Source organism: Lactuca saligna, chromosome 7, assembly GCF_052625555.1.
Source record: "Lactuca saligna cultivar CGN05327 chromosome 7, ASM5262555v1, whole genome shotgun sequence".
NCBI classification, from domain to species: Eukaryota; Viridiplantae; Streptophyta; class Magnoliopsida; order Asterales; family Asteraceae; genus Lactuca; species Lactuca saligna.
This window is the reverse complement of record NC_136423.1, coordinates 169,092,488-169,111,156: the sequence shown is the minus strand read 5'-3', so window position 1 is coordinate 169,111,156 and position 18,669 is coordinate 169,092,488. Positions and strand designations below refer to the sequence as shown.

Here is an 18,669-nt window from a genome sequence, read left to right as displayed (position 1 = left end):
CAAATAATACAAAATTTAATATTATCCAAATGAAATCTTATTCAGTTTAATCATTAAATCGATCTAAATAAACCAAAACCAAATAGACCAACACCGATTTAACCAGACTTTATTTGGTTTGGTTACCTTTAATTTTGAGATGTAAAAAAACCATTTACACCGAAAACAGATTTAACTACGAGTAACACCCTAGCACTTTTGTCATGTTGTCCGTAACAAAATGGGCATATTTCATGCATCTAATGCAAAGGATGGTTCTCCTCATTGATAAGAGTATCTTAGTTCCATTAGAGAATTCAGGTAAACATTTGCCAACCAATGATTCTTTTGTATGATTTCACATTTGCTATTAGTTTGTGGTGATGGGGTTAGGTGTTCCTTTTGAGTAATCCTTTGCTTGTCTATCTTGAACATGACCTCATAGAAAAGAAAGATTAAAGATCATTTCTGTTAGAACCAATCTACCACCAAAATCTTACTTTAATTCCACAACCAATTCAACCCTTTTTGCTTTTACTATGTGTGTGCGTGTGTGGTGGGGTTGGGTTGGGCTGGGCTACTTTTTATGTATTTCATGCTCCTTTTCACTTTTGCTACGTGGGATATATAAATCTATGATGCCTTTGTTCAAACTTTAGACACTTTTAAAAGCATTTTCACTCCATGCCAAGCTATACTTGTTTTATAAAAAAAATATTATAGACCTTGAAGCATTTACATTAATTTAATGGTTATTGTGTATCTTCCCTTTGATTGCATTCTTCATTCTTGTTCATCTCTAACCATGAGACTCCCCTTGTGCATGTTCATTTTACCACTAGAATGCATCACATAGTCATACACACACAAAGCACAAGATAAAGCAAGTTTGAGCCTTTTGTGTTGGTTGTTTCAAAGATTTATGGAACCTAACAAAATACACCATGCCAAGCAATTCTTTAATCCTTAAAAAGTATTTGTGCTTAGTGGTCCACAACATGATTAGAAAAAGACAATTTGACTAGAAATAAGCATCAAGACCGAATCTTTGCCAACAAAATTAGCCTAATCAATAAGTTTAAACTCACATCATCCCAATTTGGTATAGTGATCATCACATGATGCAAGATTGAAACAAAAACTATCTTCCATATTTTATCAACTTTGTAGTTCATATATCCGACCACTCTTTAAAATACAACAAGAAACTTAAAACATGTTTATATATATTCAACACTAGAAACAATATTACATGCAGCATAAACCGCTTGTAAACATGCATCGAGTGATTGTACAATGAAAAACACAAAATCAAGTATGTCCAAGAATCTATCTCAATGACAGTAATACGAATCTAATTATCTAAACAACACTCCATCAAACTCTTTTTTTTATATATATATTTTTAAGCTCAAAATCCAAAACCAGCCACGTCAATGCCAAATGAAGCTCGGCGTGGTGGCTCGAGCTTGTTTTTCCAGAAACAAGATTCTGGTGCTAGCTTCATTGGCTCGGACTTGCATCTTGTAAGAATCAATGGCTCGAACCCATTTGTGTTGACTAACTTCTGGTCAAACTTTGTCGCCATTGATGAGCATGAAGATCGAGCTGGTTGCTGTAAAACTGGCTGACATTTTGATTCATCTTCACCGGCGATTGGTTTGATTGGCGGCGGCACTGGCGGCGGTTTTCTACCGGAGTGTCGCCGGATGAAGTCTGTACTGCAGACCCATGTTTCCTTTGATACCTCCATTGATAGCTTCGGCTCATACATCATTAGCAACAAACATTCAGGCAAATTTTTGCTTTTGTTGTTTATCTCTTCGTTTTCTTCTTCTTTAAATTCTGAATTTGACTCACATGCTTCGGTTTCTTCAATATCTTCATCTTCGGATAATTGTTCTTGAGCATCCTCCATTTCTTCTTCTTCTTCTTCTTCCTCTTCTGTTTCTTCAGGTTCTTGATTTTGATCTGTATTTTCTTCAAATAAAGACCAAAGATACATACTTTCTTCTTCTTCTTCTTCTTCTTCTTCGTTAGTTTCTATGCTCTGTTCTTGATTATCTTCTTCTTCTTCTTCAATACTCTGTTTTGTTTCCATTTCTGGATTTGTTTCCATTTCTGGATTTGTTTCCACTTCTTCTTCTTGAACTTTCTTTTCCATCTCCAGTTCCAAATTCTTTTCCATTTTTTCTTGATCGATTGCTTTCGCTTGTAAATCATCATGTTCTTGATTACTAACTTCAATCAAAACCATGAGTGTTTCTTCTTCCTCCTGCTGAAGATTTTCAGGAATTACGCTCTCTTCAATTTTCTCTTCATTCTTAAAAGATTCTTCATCTTCATCTTCTTCTTCCTCTTCGTTTTTCTCCATATTTGGTTCCCAGAATCGATTCGTGAGAGCTTCCATCTTCATAGGATCAGATCTACACCTCATCAATAACAAAGCATTTTTAGGTGGTACACATGTGCTCACCCTAGCTTCATCGATTGTTCCCAAGACGCTGTCGTTTACAATCTCCAAGTCCTGGAACACATGTCTTCTTGAATTCTTAATACCAATCTCATCAATTTCCTCATTCTCGTCATCATCGTCTCCGGCGACTAACTCAACCTCTCTCTCGCCACCACCACCACCACCGGTATCTCTTCCACTTCCATCTCCTTCCTGCAATGCCACCAACCACCGTGCAAACCCCGCACCACAAGACCCCTGTCTGTTTTCCCCAACCATCTTTTCCTCTTTCTCCATCGCCGTCGTTGAAGAACACGAAGACCGGCAAGGAAACAAACAGCTTACCTCAGACCCAAAAGCTCTTAAACCTTCACAAATCGTCAATGGTAAATGAACCCATCTCTGATTATTCCTCTGCAATGGTAAACATTCTTGATTAGAACCAAGATTTTGACTTTGACCACCAAACCCATTACCGGAATGCTCCAATCTCCTGAAACTAACTTCACCGGCGCTCCGTCGTCTCGATAAACTCCTCAAATTTTTTGCGTGCTTTTTCTTGCTCTTCACCCTAACCTGACCAATGCAGGTAACTTTAGGTGAAGACGGTTCTGGGTTTTCGAAACCGCTTCCTCTTTTTTTACCGGTGGCTGGGAACATTGCGGGAGACGCGCCGCCTTTGATGCTACGACTGTTTCTGAGCCTACGGCTGTGCGAGTTTGAGAGGGAAAGCGGCGGTGGGTCACGAGCAGCCCCAGCCCTGGCTGGACTGAGGATTGATCTGGATGAGATCTTCATAGAGGATGAAGATGTGTGAAGTAGACGAAGTGTTGGATAGATTTAACAACGATGGTGGTGGTGGTCTACCGGAGTTGATTGACTGTCATTGTGATAGATAGGTGTTGCGGCTTTCTTTAGGTGGGTTGCAGAGCAGAGAGAAGAGAACGATGAATAAATGTAGACACGAGACGTAGTTGGTTTCCGTGGGCCTATATCATCTGTGGGTGTGATGCGGTACCACACTAGCACTCTATTTGCTTCCTATTATCCAAAAATTACGTATTACTATATAATGGAAATGAAATAGTAAGGATACGAGGCATCTAAGAGCCCGAGAATTAGAAATGTTTGGTATCGAAGTTTTTCTTGCTAATTTTTTTGTTAGAAAACTCTATAAATTAAGTTTAACATAGGTCTTGTTTGATTTATATCTAATTAGGTCTCATTTGTCTAACCCAATCTGATCCAACCCGTTTGATTTGCACATTTAGAAGTCTGACCGGGTATTTGTCCATCTGATCAAATCCTTAAAAAAAGTTGATGACCGAGAAACTTCCCAAGCTTACCCCTCGTCCATCTCCTCCGATCTTGAGCCAAATAACTTCCGTCTTTTATCGTTGTTAGCGCCACGACAATCCCCCATCATTGTCGTTGTCATTGCTTCCTTCTTCAATCAACGTCCTCAAAATCGTTGGTAATCAAATCGATTTCTCCAAATATTTGTGGGATTTGACTTTACTTTCTCCGACTTCTATGGGTGCGTGGGATTTCAGTCACTAATTGCGAAGTTCAAATGAGAGGTTAAACTTCAGGACATAAATTTTTTAAATCAAATGGTACACTGATTACAATTCGAATCAACCCTAAATTGTTGTTATTTTCATCATGATTTTCCTTTCAATTCGCAGTTTTCATCATGATCAGATCAAGATTCATAAGAGTTGCAATTGTTCTGTGATTTTTTTTTACATAATTTTGTTTATTCAGTACGTTGAATTTGGGTTGTTTGATTATCTTGTGTTCTTGTTTAAACTGTTCTATTGTCTTTGTTTTCCATTATGAGCAAGGTAAAATAGTCATTTTTTATCAGTCAACACATTCAGTGTAACGACACAATTTTCAAGGCTAAAAATTTCATTTTTGAAATTAACGCATTTAACAAACATTTTACCAAAACATTGTCAATAAAACAACCATTACAAAATCATAATGTTGTATTTCGAACCATAACATCATAAGTATTGAAAATCATAGTACAGTCCCAAAAACTTCTTGCAGAAACATGTGTGTGTGTGTGTGATGCGCTGCTACGCCGCCGACTCTTTCCCCTTCGATGAACAGGTCCCTAAAACCAAAACCAAAACTGTAAGCACAAAGCTTAGTGAGTTCCCCTATCATACCACATACAATATCGTTGGTATCTTTCAACTGGTAACCTTCATCGATATCTTTCAACCGGTAGCCTTCGTCGGTATCTTTTAACCGGTAACCATCACCGGTAATCAACATCGGTATCTTTCAACCAGTATCCGTCATCAGTATTTTTCAACCGGTAACTGGGAACTATTGCACCCCCTACCACTAGCATACAATCAACAAATATAAACATACATTCCGGTATATCCGGGTACTGACCTACCCTTGGGTCCTAAGGACTACTTTAGGGAAATTGATCCCTACTATACACATAACATATAATCCAGATAAATCACATAACCAGCCCAAGATAATTATCACAAAGACCATTATCTTCTAAATACCCCTTTTTGGTGGGCCGGCATTGTGGCCTTAGACCCACCCCTACTGGAAGGTAACTCACCTCAATGTCGTGTAGTATCTGAACTATCCTCGGCGCACAAGTCGACTCCCTACGACTCCTTGATCCCTACATGACAACCTTCAAGTCAACACATATCACATACAACCCTAAACAGGGTCAGTCCAAGTTCAGTCAAAGTCAACATTGGTCAAAGTCAACATTCAGTTGACCTGACTCGCCGAGTTGGCCTACCAACTCGTCGAGTCCATGCTTCACTAATCTCACACAAAACCCCGGCTCCACTCTTCGAGTCTAGCAAAACTCGACGGGTTCTCCTTCAATCATAACATCGGGACCATCTTCATCCGACTCGCCGAGTTCCTTCTTGAACTCGTCGAGTTCATCTTCAACTTAAGAACTTGTCCAGTCTATGACTTGCCGAGTTGTATGAACAACTCATCGAGTCCATCTTCAAAGATTGGGAGATTGCTATGGACTCGCCGAGTCTGCTCAAACCACTCACCGAATCCCATGGCTTCCAGGTCCCTCTTCGCATTTAAACCCACAAGGGACTTCCTTCCTAACACTTACCCATTCAGAGAAAGGGTTTGGTGCACAATGTTCACCGACTTGTCGAGTGCTAAGAACAACTCGCCGAGTCCAACCTTGACTAATTCCATACAGTCGATTTAAATGAGGTCTAACACACCAAAACCATAGATTTGGCCTCCTAATGTCCAATTTATATGTAAAGTTCCAAACTTGATGCACATGCATGGGGTTTTTAGCTCAAAAATCCATATAAAGTGTCCTATAATGTGCATGGGGATCTCATGGCCCTAAAGTTGGCACCTTTATGCCGCGAGACCCCTCTTAAGGCCCAGATCTGAAGGCTAGAGTCCACATAACACTCCTTAAATCCGAAAATGGATTGAAAGGCCCTAAATGCACCCAATATCTACAATCTAAAGATGAACAACCAAATGGAAGACCAAAGCAGGAGAATTTTACCTTGATAAGCTGAAGATGGAATGAGATTTCTGGATCCACAAGCCCCAAGTCGAATACTCAAGCTCCTCTTCTTCCTTCCAAGCTTCACTAGTCAACAAAAGCACCAAAATGGCCTTAACACACACACACAAATGGCTAGGGTTTCGATATGCAGCTCTAGGAGAGTGTTAGGGACAAGGGAGGCAGAGTTAAGGTGTTTATATAGGGTGCAAATCCTCATATTAGGGTTTTTGTCCAGACAGCACGGACTCGTCGAGTGCGGTCTCTAACTCGCCGAGTCAGCCATTTAACTCCCATGTCCAATCCGCTTCTACTCGACGAGTTGTGCCACCAACTCGCCGAGTACCAGGCCAAACTGCAAAATACTTAATTTAAAAATACGTACCAGGAACCAGGTGTTACAAATCTCCCCCACTTATTTTAGACTTCGTCCTCGAAGTCTGCTGCTCGATCTAGAAACAGCTCGGGGTAATGCTCCATCATCTCGTCCACCGACTCCCACATCCACTCCGAGCCCTTTCGGTGTTGCCACTACACCTTTACCAGCTCCACTCTCTTGTTCCTTAGATCCTTTGAATTCCTGTCAATGATCGCCACTGGCCACTCGATGTAGTTTAGGTTGTCATCAACCTGAATGTCCTCTAAAGGCACTATTGCCGAATTATCCACCAAACATTTCTGCAACCGGGAAACGTGAAAGGTGCTATGAATCTGACTTAGTTTGGCTGGAAGATCCATCCTATATGCCACCTTTCCCACCCGGGCTACCACCCTGAAAGGTCCAATATACCTAGGGCCCAACTTTCCCCGCTTCCTAAATCGAATGACACCCTTCCAAGGTGACACCTTCAGGAGGACCATATCCTCGACCTAGAATTCCAAGTCGGATTGGCTCTTGTCGGCATAACTTTTATGCCGACTCTGAGCAGTCTGAAGCCTGCTCCGGACTTGCTGGATCCTCTCCGTAGTCTTGAGTACCACTTCGGTACTCCCCATAACCCTCTGACCAACCTCACCCCAACATATCGGGTCCTGCACTTTCTCCCGTACAATATCTCGAAGGGAGGACGGTTAATACTCGCGTGATAGTTGTTGTTGTATGAGAACTCAGCCAAAGGAAGGTAAGTATCCCAACTACCTCCAAAGTCTAAGACACACGCCCGCAAAATATCCTCCAAGGTTCGGATGGTCCACTCACTCTGTCCATCTGTTTGCGGGTGAAAAGCGGTGCTAAAATGCAGTCGCGTTCCCAGCTCGTCTTGGAACTTCTTCCAGAACCTGGAAGTAAACCGAACGTCTCTTTCTGAAATCACCGATACTGGCACCCCGTGCCGTGCCACCACATCCCTGATATAAATGCCGACCAACTTTTAGGCCGAAATACTCTCCTGAATCGGGATAAAATGGGCACTCTTGATCAATCGATCGATGATGACCCAGATCGAATCCGCTCCCCGCGCAGTCTTGGGAAGCTTTGTGATAAAAATCCATCGTGATGTCTTCCCATTTCCACAGCGGAATATCTAATGGCTGCATCTTTTCGTGGGGTCTCTGATGCTCGGCCTTGACCTTCCTGCATGTCAAGCACCGCTCTACGTAACATGCCACATCCCACTTCATGCAGGGCCACCAATAGTCCAGATGGAGATCCCTATACATCATTGTCGCCCCGGGGTGAATGGAGAATCGAGATTTGTACGCCTCCTCCATCAATACCTGGTGCACACCCCCATGATACGGGACCCACACCCTATGGTGAAGAATCAACAAACCCTGGTTGTCATAGTCAAAGGAGGAAACCTGACCCACAATCCGTTCGCTTTTCCGATGTTCCTCCTTCATGGCCTCCTGCTGGGCCTACCGAATCCACTCCAACAGCGGAGTCACCACTGTCATCCTCATACAGATATCCCTGATCGGCGCTACCTTGTGGCTAAGTGCGTCGGCCACCACGTTGGCCTTCCCCGGGTGGTAAAGGATCTCGCAATCGTAATCCTTTACCACATCAAGCCACCGACGCTGCCTCATATTCAGATTTGGTTGGTCCATGAGATACCTTAGGCTCTTGTGGTCCGTGTAAATCGTACAACGAACCCCATAGAGGTAATGATGCCAAATCTTGAGGGCGAACACAACAGCCCCCAGCTCCAAATCATGCATCGGGTAATTCGCCTCGTGAGGCTTCAGCTACCTCGATGCGTAGGCGATGACGTGCCCTCTCTGTATCAGAACTGCGCCCAAACCTGAGATGGGCGCATCACAGTATACAACAAAATCCACGATGCCCTCTGGCAGGGCTAAGATTGGTGCCTCGCACAATCTCAGTCTCAGAGTCTCGAATGTGGCCTGCTGCTGAGGCCCCCAATGAAAGACCACGACTTTCCTCGTTAGCCTGGTCAGAGGTACGACTATCTTGGAGAAATCCTGGACGAATCTCCAATAGTAGCCGGCTAATCCTAGGAAACTCCGAATCTTAGATGGAGACTTTGGAACTTCCCATCTCATCACGGCCTCTCCTTTGGCCGGGTCCACTGAAATCCCGTCCTGGTTGATGAGGTGCCCAAGGAACTGCACCTCGTGCAACCAGAACTCACACTTGGAGAACGTAGCATACAAGTTCTCCCTCCTCAAAGTCTCCAGAACCTCCCGCAGATGCTCCTCGTGCTCCTCCTGCGTCTTGGAGTAAACCAAGATGTCATCAATAAACACTATCACAAACTGGTCTAACATCGGTCTACACACGCGGTTCATAAGGTCCATGAATGCGACAGGAGCATTGGTGAGTCCGAAAGGCATCACCACGAACTCATAGTGGCCATAGCGTGTCCGAGACGCCGTCTTCTGTATATCCTCCTCTCTGACCCTCATCTGATAATATCCTGAGCGCAGATCAATCTTGGAGAACCAAGATGCTCCCTGTAACTGTTCAAAGATGTCATCAATCCTCAGGAGTGGGTAACTGTTCAAAAGATCGGGTGGCACCCGAATCAAACAACACATGAACTGGGATTCCATTCACATGGAACAATCCTAGACAAGGCACATGATATATCAAAATCACAGCGACATAATATAAAAGCATAAGGATAAGAAATCATACCCGTCACCACATCGGGTGCAGCGCGTGCCTCCTCGGCTGTCAGCTGAAATGCTCGACTCCAAACCACTAGAGCCTCCAACTTGGCCTTTCGGCCATCCACAACCCATGTTATCGCTGGAGTCAGCGCCAAAGTCGGCGCCGCTGTTGCTACTGCTGTCAATCTAGGGTAATTGGACTTTTTATGGCCCTTTTGATTGCAATGAAAGCAAATCAGGTCAGATATCTTAATTGCAGGAGTAGGGGCGGTATAATCCCTGCCAAAATGCCTAACCTTGTCGCACTTATAGCAGCCTGAACCCGGCCCAGTGCGACAAGCTCCCTCGTGTGACCGACTGCATTATCCACAACGGTCCCGCCCTGACTGGCCTTTCGGCCTACCATCGGATCCCTTGGGCTTCTTCCCCAAAGCCCCTGCCGCCTGCCCCTCCTCTGCCTTCCTCTTCCAGATGTGCTCCATATCAATCTCCCTCTCCCTAGCCCTGGAAATCATGGAATCCAGGGTAGGGCAAGCTAAAAACTGACATACTCCCGGATGTCAGCTCGTAGCATGTCATGGTAGCGGGTCCTCTTCATGTCCTCATCACCCGTATATTGGGGCACCAACAAAGCTCTCTCCTGGAACTTGGCGGTGATCTCCACCATAATCTCCGTAGTCTGCCTCATATCCTAGAATTCCCTGGCCAGCTGCTGAAGCTCTACAGCTAGCGCAAACTCTGCTCTGAACCAGGTCACAAAATCTGACCATGTCATAGCCTCAACAGCCAAGGCTCCCAGAGAGTCACCAACCGACTCCCACCAGTCCCTAGCCTCGTCCCTCAAACACCCTGCTGCAAATCGTAGCTTCGACCCTTCGGGGCAGAAGCTGGTCAGTTGTGCAGACTCAATGTACGCAATCCATCGTCTGGCAGCAATGGGTCCTTCTCCCCATGGAAATCTGGCTCACCACTCCCTCTGAAGTCCTTAAAGGATAGTGTGCGTGGTCCTGACTGGCTAGTCGCCATGTCACTCCAGAACGCCCTTAGGCGATCCTCCATCAGCTCAATGATCCCCTCCTTGACCGACCCGAAGATAACCGACGTCGCATCAAGGATATCCCTCGTGATCTCAGACGCAATGAACTCGCGTAACCCATTATCCACATGCTTGGATCTTGCCACTGAGCCCGATCCTGACCCGGATCCTGAACCTCCTGCTCCATGTCGCGTGACCACCATCCTGAACAATAAACATATGAATATCAGGGTCACATATACTTTCCAAGTTTCCCGGTTCCATCTAGGTCCTCCTTGGTTCGAGTACGGATCCTCTGCTTTCAGTAGTACGGGCCCATACTACCTTCCACATCTATCCGTACTTTCCTCAAGAATTGCTTCGACTTCACCAAGTCCCTTTTACCGATACCCTTTCCACTGATCTCATCCTAAGCTTCCCTAAGGCACTCTCCGACCTACTCTCCGCCATCAGCTGCACTAGGAGTCCCCACCACCTCTCCCTAACTAGCTTGCGGATATTGTTACATATCCGCTCCTTAGTTAGTTGAAGCTAGTCAGAACCCTCATAGCACAAAGCAAGCAACATTCATGCATTGAGTAATTAAACCAGGCATAACCTACACAGGCCATCCTACTGCTGACTAAACAGTCCTAGCATACAGCTCATACAATAGGCACATAAGGCATCCTTCCTAGATCCTTAGCTCTAACTAGCATGCAATTTTCAGAATCATATATCAGGCACACAAGACATCCTCCTAGATCCTTAGTCCTATTCTAGCATGCAGTTCTCTGAATCAAAACCATATAACATAACATAACAAGTATGGGTATCTTGGGGAAAACTTTATTGAGCCCGGCCGGTCGCACACATCACACACTTCGTCTTTCTTAAAATTTCCCAATTCAGACATTAGAAAACCATTTTTCCTTGAAATATCTTTTAGTCCCTCAGTTTAAGTCCAGACACCCCCGAGGGTGTGTCCGAATCCCTCAAACCAAGTCTCTGACACCAACTTGTAACGACCCAATTTTCAAGGCCAAAAATTTAATTTTTGAATTAACGCATTTAACAAACATTTTACCAAAATATTGTCAATAAAACATACATTACAAAATCATAATGTTGTATTTCGAACCATAACATCATAAGTATTGAAAATCAGAGTACAGTCCCAAAAACTTCATGCGGAAACATGTGTGTGTATGTGATGCATTACTACGCCGCCGACTCTTTCTCCTTCGACGAAGAAGTACCTGAAACCAAAACCAAAACAGTAAGCACAAAGCTTAGTGAGTTCCCCCATTATATCACATACCATATCATCGGTATCTTTCAACCGGTAACCTTCATCGGTATATTTCAACTGGTAGCCTTCATTGGTATCTTTCAACTAGTAACCATCATCGGTATCTTTCAACCGATAATCAACATCGGTATCTTTCAACCGATATCCGTCATCAGTATTTTTCAACCGGTAACTGGGAACTATCGCACCCTTACCACTAGCATACAATCAAAAAATATAAACATACAGTCAGGCATATCCGGGTACTGACCTACCCTTGGGTCCTAAGGACCACTGTTAGGGAAATTGATCCCTACTATACACATAACATATAATCCAGATAAATCACATAACCAGACCAAGATAATTATCACAAAGACCATTAACTTCTAAATACCCCTTTTTGGTGGGCCAACATTGTGGCCTTAGACCCACCCTTACTGGAAGGTAACTCACCTCAATGTCGTGCAGTGTCTGATCTATCCTCGGCGCACAAGTCGACTCCCTACGACTCCTCAATCCCTACACGACAACCTTCACGTCAACACATATCACATACAACCCTAAACAGGGTCAGCCCAAGTTCAATCAAAGTCAACATTGGTCAAAGTCAACATTCAGTTGACCTGACTCGTCGAGTTGGCTTACCAACTTGTCGATTCCATGCTTCACTTATCCCACACAAAACCCCGGCTCCACTTGTCGAGTCTAGAAAAACTCGACGGGTTCTCCTTTAATCATAACATCGGGACCATGTTCATCTGACTCGCCGAGTTCCTTCTTGAACTCGTCGAGTTCATCTTCAACTTAAGAACTTGTCCAGTCTATGACTTGCCGAGTTGTATGAACAACTCATCGAGTCCATCTTCAAAGATTGGGAGATTGCTATGGACTCGCCGAGTCTGCTCAAACCACTCACCGAATCCCATGGCTTCCAGGTCCCTCTTCGCATCTAAACCCACAAGGGACTTCCTTCCTAACACTTACCCATTCATAGAAAGGGTTTGTTGCACAATGGTCACCGACTCGTCGAGTGCTAAGAACAACTCATCGAGTCCAACCTTGACTAATTCAATACATTCGATTTAAATGAGGTCTAACACACCAAAACCATAGATTTGGCCTCCTAATGTACAATTTATACGCTAAGTTCCAAACTTGATGCACATGCATGGGGTTTTTAGCTCAAAAATCCATATAAAGTGTCCTACAATGTGCATAGGGCTCTCATGGCCCTAAAGTTGGCACCTTTATGCCATGAGACCCTTCTTAAGGCCCAAATATGAAGGCTAGAGTCCACGTAGCACTCCTTAAATCCGAAAATGGCTTGAAAATCCCTAAATGCACCCAAGATCTACAATCTAAAGATGAACAACCAAATGGAAGACCAAAGCTGGAGCCTTTTTCCTTGATTAAGCTGAAGATGGAATGAGATTTCTGGATCCACAAGCCCCAAGTCGAATACTCAAGATCCTCTTCTTCCTTCCAAGCTTCACAAGTCAACAAAAGCACCTAAATGGCCTTAACACACACACACACACACACAAACAGCTAGGGTTTCGATATGCAGCTCTAGGAGCGTGTTAGGGACAATGGAGGCAGAGTTAAGGTGTTTACATAGGGTGCAAATCCTCTTATTAGAGTTTTTGTCCAGACAGCACGGACTCGTCGAGTCCGGTCTCTAACTTGCCGAGTCAGCCACTTAACTCCTATGTCCAATCCGCTTGTACTCGACGAGTTGGGCCACCAACTCACTGAGTCCCAGGCCAAAATTCAAAATACTTAATTTAAAAATACGTACCAGGAACCAGGTGTTACATTCAACTAGATGTACAATCAAATAACATGGGTTCTTACTCAGTCATGATTTCTTACTCATACGGACATTTCCTAACCAGCTCTGTCAGCAACTATCAAACAGGACCTTATTATGCTTTCAGTGTAACGTAAATTTACATTCATATTGTTATTATGAACCTATAAATAAGATTGATTAATGATTTTGTATCATAATACTGATTTAATCTACTTACAAGAGTGATGTCAATGCTAGATTTAGTGATGTGTTTAAAGTGGATTCTTTAAACAGTATACCATGTATACCAAACTGATCCTACCTCTGATATGATCTTACCTGGTTATTCCTTATCAACTCGATATTGATATATTCATTTTGTTAAGGAATCTAAACTATTGTTATTATTTTTCGAAAATTATGAAACAAAGATTAAGATTGAGTAATTTTCATATCTAGGTCTTTTGAAAGGAAAAGCTAAAGTGTTAGGTGAATGGCTAATCACAAGCCATCCACTTTTAACATGTTGGTGCATATTTGCTTTCATATTATACATCAGTGGTCTAAAAGGCGTGCCATGGCGTGAGGCATGCATTCGCCATTACAAAAAGCCTCATAACGTTGTTGTTAGGCGTGATACGTGGCAAGGCGTGATATATGGTGTGTGTTTTTTTGTTTGAGACACATTTTTTCACTCTTTTTATGCCTTTTATAATCGAAAATACATGTATTGTGTTTTTTTGTTATTAGCTTTTGATATAACACTTCTAAAAACTAGTTATATTTGATATAGATCTATATTTATGTTGTAATATAATTATAAATTAATACAAAATTGTCTCCTTACATCACGCCTTGAAAAATGTCATGGCTCGCCATGGCTCGTTAAGCTTGAGGCTTGGCCTTGCTGCCATGAGACGCCTCACGCTTTTTAGAACCTTGTTATATACATATATACAAGTATTTAATTGTTTAAGTGTCATATGTGCTCATTATTTGTGTTAGATATAGCAATAGAATATTTTTTTACATGATTGAATTGTAGATTCATTTTATCGTATTTAAATCATATAGAGTAGTGAAGGGTTGTGGAGAATAAAAGAATGATGAGGGGTCATGACCAACATGGTACTGTTATACTTATAGGGTTTAGTCGTCTAGTAGAGTATAGATGATGACCATGGATTATTCTAGTATGTCCACTGGAACACTGGTAAGCTCGCCACTTGTAGGTATTAATGATCATGCTTTTCATGGAAAATGAAAGAATGTTTGTTTGGGTACTCTATCCATCCATGGTTTCCTTATGATGAGTTTTGATACAAAATATAAGTTAGTTTTTCATAAAAACCAAGCAATGGAAGCTTTAAAAATAATAAGTTTATTTTCGAGTGTAGAACAAAACCAAACCATCTAGGATCCATTGGTAGAGGTTAGAATGATATTAAAAACAATCATAAAGTGTTTTAGAATGACAACCTTTGGAGCCTTTGGACCTAATTGGTTTTGGGGTGTTGATGAAGATAGAAAGATCAAAGAAGATGATCTTCTCTACAAGTATCCACCATCAAGGTCAAGGTACTTAGAATGTTAGTTCCTTCCTGTAATACTTTGTTCTTTAATCCTTTAAGTGCTTATCAAAATAAGCGAAGGAAGATAAAAAAAGGAAATCTCTAATTCTTCACACTTTACTTCAAAAGATAAGAGGAAGTAGGAAGCCAAAAGCTCTGGCTTTTTATGAGGATAGTAAGGACCAAAAGCTAACTCACTTTCATGAAAAGTGTCTCTCTTATATATCTCATACAAGGTAAGGGCTTTACATTCAAATACTCTAAAATATTTTCCTAGAAAACAAGCATGGGAGACGAAGCATGGAGCTTGATAAGCAACCTCCTCTCCCTTGAAAACTTACAACCATGATGAACAAAAGCAAGAAGAAAGACATAAAATAAAGCCTTATGCATTCTTTAATACTTATACATCATCAAAGAACAATACCTTGTTGTTTAATATAAAGTGTTGGCCTTGTAAGAGCATGGTGTGTAAGAAACAAAAGTAACAATCAACATCTCTGCCCATGCCCCCATCATTTTCGGCCAAAGCTGTAATACCCTGATTTTTTAAATATTAAATTTTTTACCCATGGAATGAGTTTTGTTTGCCAAAAGGGCCCATAGTGGCATTTTGGTAATTTCAGGAATTTAGAGTACGTTGAGCGTACATGTGTATGCTAAGCGTACTAAGGCACGCCTTAGTAAGTTGGGCGTACGTGAAGATCATGCAAATCTTAATTTTTAAGGTTTTTGGCCATATATATACATCATTATAACCTCATGTCCTTTTCCTTCTTTAGCCACCCTCTATGAGAATGACCCCCAAGCTAACCTTAAGTGAAAGACTGCCTTTTGGATCCCATGAGAGTGTTTAGAGGACTTCTTGAAGGTGAAGAGTGAAGTATGAAGAACTTCTCCTACCAGTTCTTTTGGACTTCTTATCGTGGATAAGAGTAGGGACTCCCCACCGGTGAGAAAGGTTTCGAGTCCCCAACTGAGTAGAGGCATTGAAGAAGTTCTTGAAAGTCGGAACAGTCGGCAAGTGGCCTAGGGCACAACAGAGGAGTTCAAAACTCACTATCTTGTTTATAGCGATAGGGGTCAACTCTCTCACCAAAAACCCATATTCCCGGATGATCGGGTTGAAGAAATCAGTGTTGGGAAAGCGAGGACCTGCCTCGAACAAGGCGAGTGGGATGTCAACTTTGCCCTCAGGAAGACCGTAAAGTGATGCACCGGGTAAGTGGATTTTCACTCTGTGTTCGGAAACAAACCCGAATCAGAACTCAAAAGATTCTCATTCTTCGGTGGTCAGATCTTTCCCCGAGCGCTAGTGGTAGCCATGAAAAATATGAATAAAAGGTTGAAATGGTTTTTTCTCAAGAACAAGAAGTTAAAGAAAGACAAGTAGAAGGTAAGGAGGAAACTCTAGGAAGAACGGAGCCTTAAATACCACAAAAGGGGTAGCGAACCGTTTTCATGATGAAACCGCCAAACAACAGTGATTTCTCCCTACCAACTGCATAAGTTGTCAATAGCAGCCCGCCACGTGCCTGTGAGTAGACCAAAACAACTCTGCTATGTCACTAACGCAGAAGCCTACTGGTCTATGGGACTTGTTAACGTTACCATGAACAATTACATTAAATGTAATGAAAATCATAAACGATACGTTATCTCATCAGGACTTTGGTCAAGGCCCGGTCTTAGCCAAGGCATTTTAGCACTTGGGTGGCAGTTTGTTTCCCTCCACAAGGGACGAATATCCCACGGGATCTTCTCATTCACTCACGACCAATCAGGACGTGACAGAAAGCTTAGGTGACGCCCAGAACTGACGTCCCCAGGCAATTAGTTAACATGGGGATGATCCTCCCCGTCATAGGAGGCCATGTCTCACGTACATCGGACAAAGTCCCCGTGATTAGTTAAAAGCAGGTATAAAAGGATCTATTCTCCCTCAAGGAAGGGATCCATCTTCTCTCTCACGAATATTATCCTAAAATTACGTTTCTCAGAAAACTAACTTGATCGTCGGAGCGACGTCCCGAGAGAACTCCCGGACATCATTTAACGATTCTCCTATGTGTTGTGTTCTCATGAAAACTCCCAAGACAGATCCATCATCCGACATCTAAAACCCTATTGAACATGTCACAACAGTAGCGCCAGGAATAGATTCTGTACTTATGGCCAGCACGACCCCTAGTGATAAACCATACTTTTGGTGTGTACTTGGTATGAAAAACTGGACGTTACAAGTGATGGGTTTTAGCCATAAGATCTTTCCTATGTGTGCATGCAAAACCCTAATGCTTGGATCTAGGCTTTCTAATTAAACATGCTTTGAATCCAAGACTTCTAATGGCTAATTAGGTTAAATAACAACATTGAAACAGATCTAGAATCATACCTTTGAGTTCCTTGTTGATCTTGTTGTCTTGGAGCTTCTAGAGTCACAAATGTCACTCCTCTAATGGCTTACAAACACCAATAGCAAGCAAGATGATTTAGGAGAGAGGAGAGGGGAGGAATTCAGCCAGAGTATCTCCACTTTTAGATTGTATGTTCAATTCCCTCACCCCTAGGGTCTATTTATACTTGTAGACTCCTTAAGGGTTACAACCTAAACCCTAATTGGATAACTTAGACTTTAAGTTGATCCATATCCTTTCCTTGATAACCCTATGGACGATTTTGGCTTATCCAAGCCCTAGAAATCGTCCATCCTATCTAGGATAAGGATTTATAGTCTAAAGTGTAACTATCAAACAATTGACAGTTTATACCCTCTTATTTAATTAATCTCTTTAAGCCACCAAATTAATACCAATTAATTCATGACTTATATTAATCAAATAACCATATCTTATTCCTTATAATATTTACTCTCTCTTAACAAATCATCCATCAAGTTGCTATGGTGAAGGCAACCCGAAAGGACCATGCACAACCGGATATAGTTATAGCCTTAGACACTATTCCAACAGTCTCCCACTTGGATAAGTCTAGTAACTATACAAGTACAATTCGGTTTGCAATCGTAGCTCTCAAAGACGCTGTCAACTCTGATCTAATCAATCTTGTCCTTTAGATAAGGGATCTTACAGTCCTCTGTTAGATATCATGCTGACAATCCTATGGAATGGTTAGTCAAACATTTAAATTTCTCGATCTCCGATTTATTTGACATAGAACTTAATCAAACACATCAATTCAGTTCTGACCGGGCCCGGCACATAAGTCAAATCAAATCATCGAGTGGCCAAGATATATCTTCTACCCTCTTAGGATAAAATTTACAGATAAACTTCGACTTATATGCATTTACTTATTCATTAACCAACTATACACAACAATGCGTTTTATAACATCAAGTTACTGATGCGTTTTCGCATTATCAATGCACAATCAACTAACAAATAATAAACCATATATCTAGGTTTTAAGACTATATGATATTATCATCTTGCGATCACTTTTTATATCGTATTCCATAAAGTGATTCCAGCAAGCGCGGGTTTATTCCAATGCTCAAAACCAGTTCATAAGCACTCATGAACGTTGCATCAACCCTTGCTATGTCTAACACCATTTAGACATTCTACACACCAATTCATGACAATCTTCATTCATATCTACTCCCAACATATGAACGATTGTGGACCATTTGAATAATTCGATTATTCCTAATAAACTCAATTATTCTGGAAGTCAAAACATGCAAAGTGAAACAATAGTTAAACAATTAACATGTGACAGTAACTTTACTCATAAATAAAACTCCTTTATTTAATCATCAAATGTTAATTACATTTATCTATTATACGTTTTTAATACTATCTAATCTATACTAATATCATCCTTCAGCCCAATACTCCTAGCATGCTGCAAGTGCTTAACCTTACTCAGTCCCTTCGTAAGCGGATCTGCTGGGTTATCTTCTGATGATATCC

The 18,669-nt window shown here is 41.9% G+C and overlaps 1 protein-coding gene across 1 annotated transcript; it reads right to left on the bottom strand.

Annotated features, from left to right (window-relative positions):
* Nucleotides 1–1,175: 1,175 nt before the first annotated feature.
* On the bottom strand, nt 1,176–3,462 carry LOC145005917 (uncharacterized). The gene has a single exon (XM_078965026.1). It carries the CDS (start codon nt 3,230–3,232, stop codon nt 1,391–1,393), a length of 1,842 nt encoding a protein of 613 aa, XP_078821152.1. The 5' UTR covers nt 3,233–3,462; the 3' UTR covers nt 1,176–1,390.
* Nucleotides 3,463–18,669: the final 15,207 nt, after the last annotated feature.

Coding starts and splice junctions, on each gene's coding strand:
- LOC145005917 (XM_078965026.1), bottom strand. CDS start 3,232: ATGAAGATCTCATCCAGATCAATCCTCAGTCCAGCCAGGGCTGGGGCT.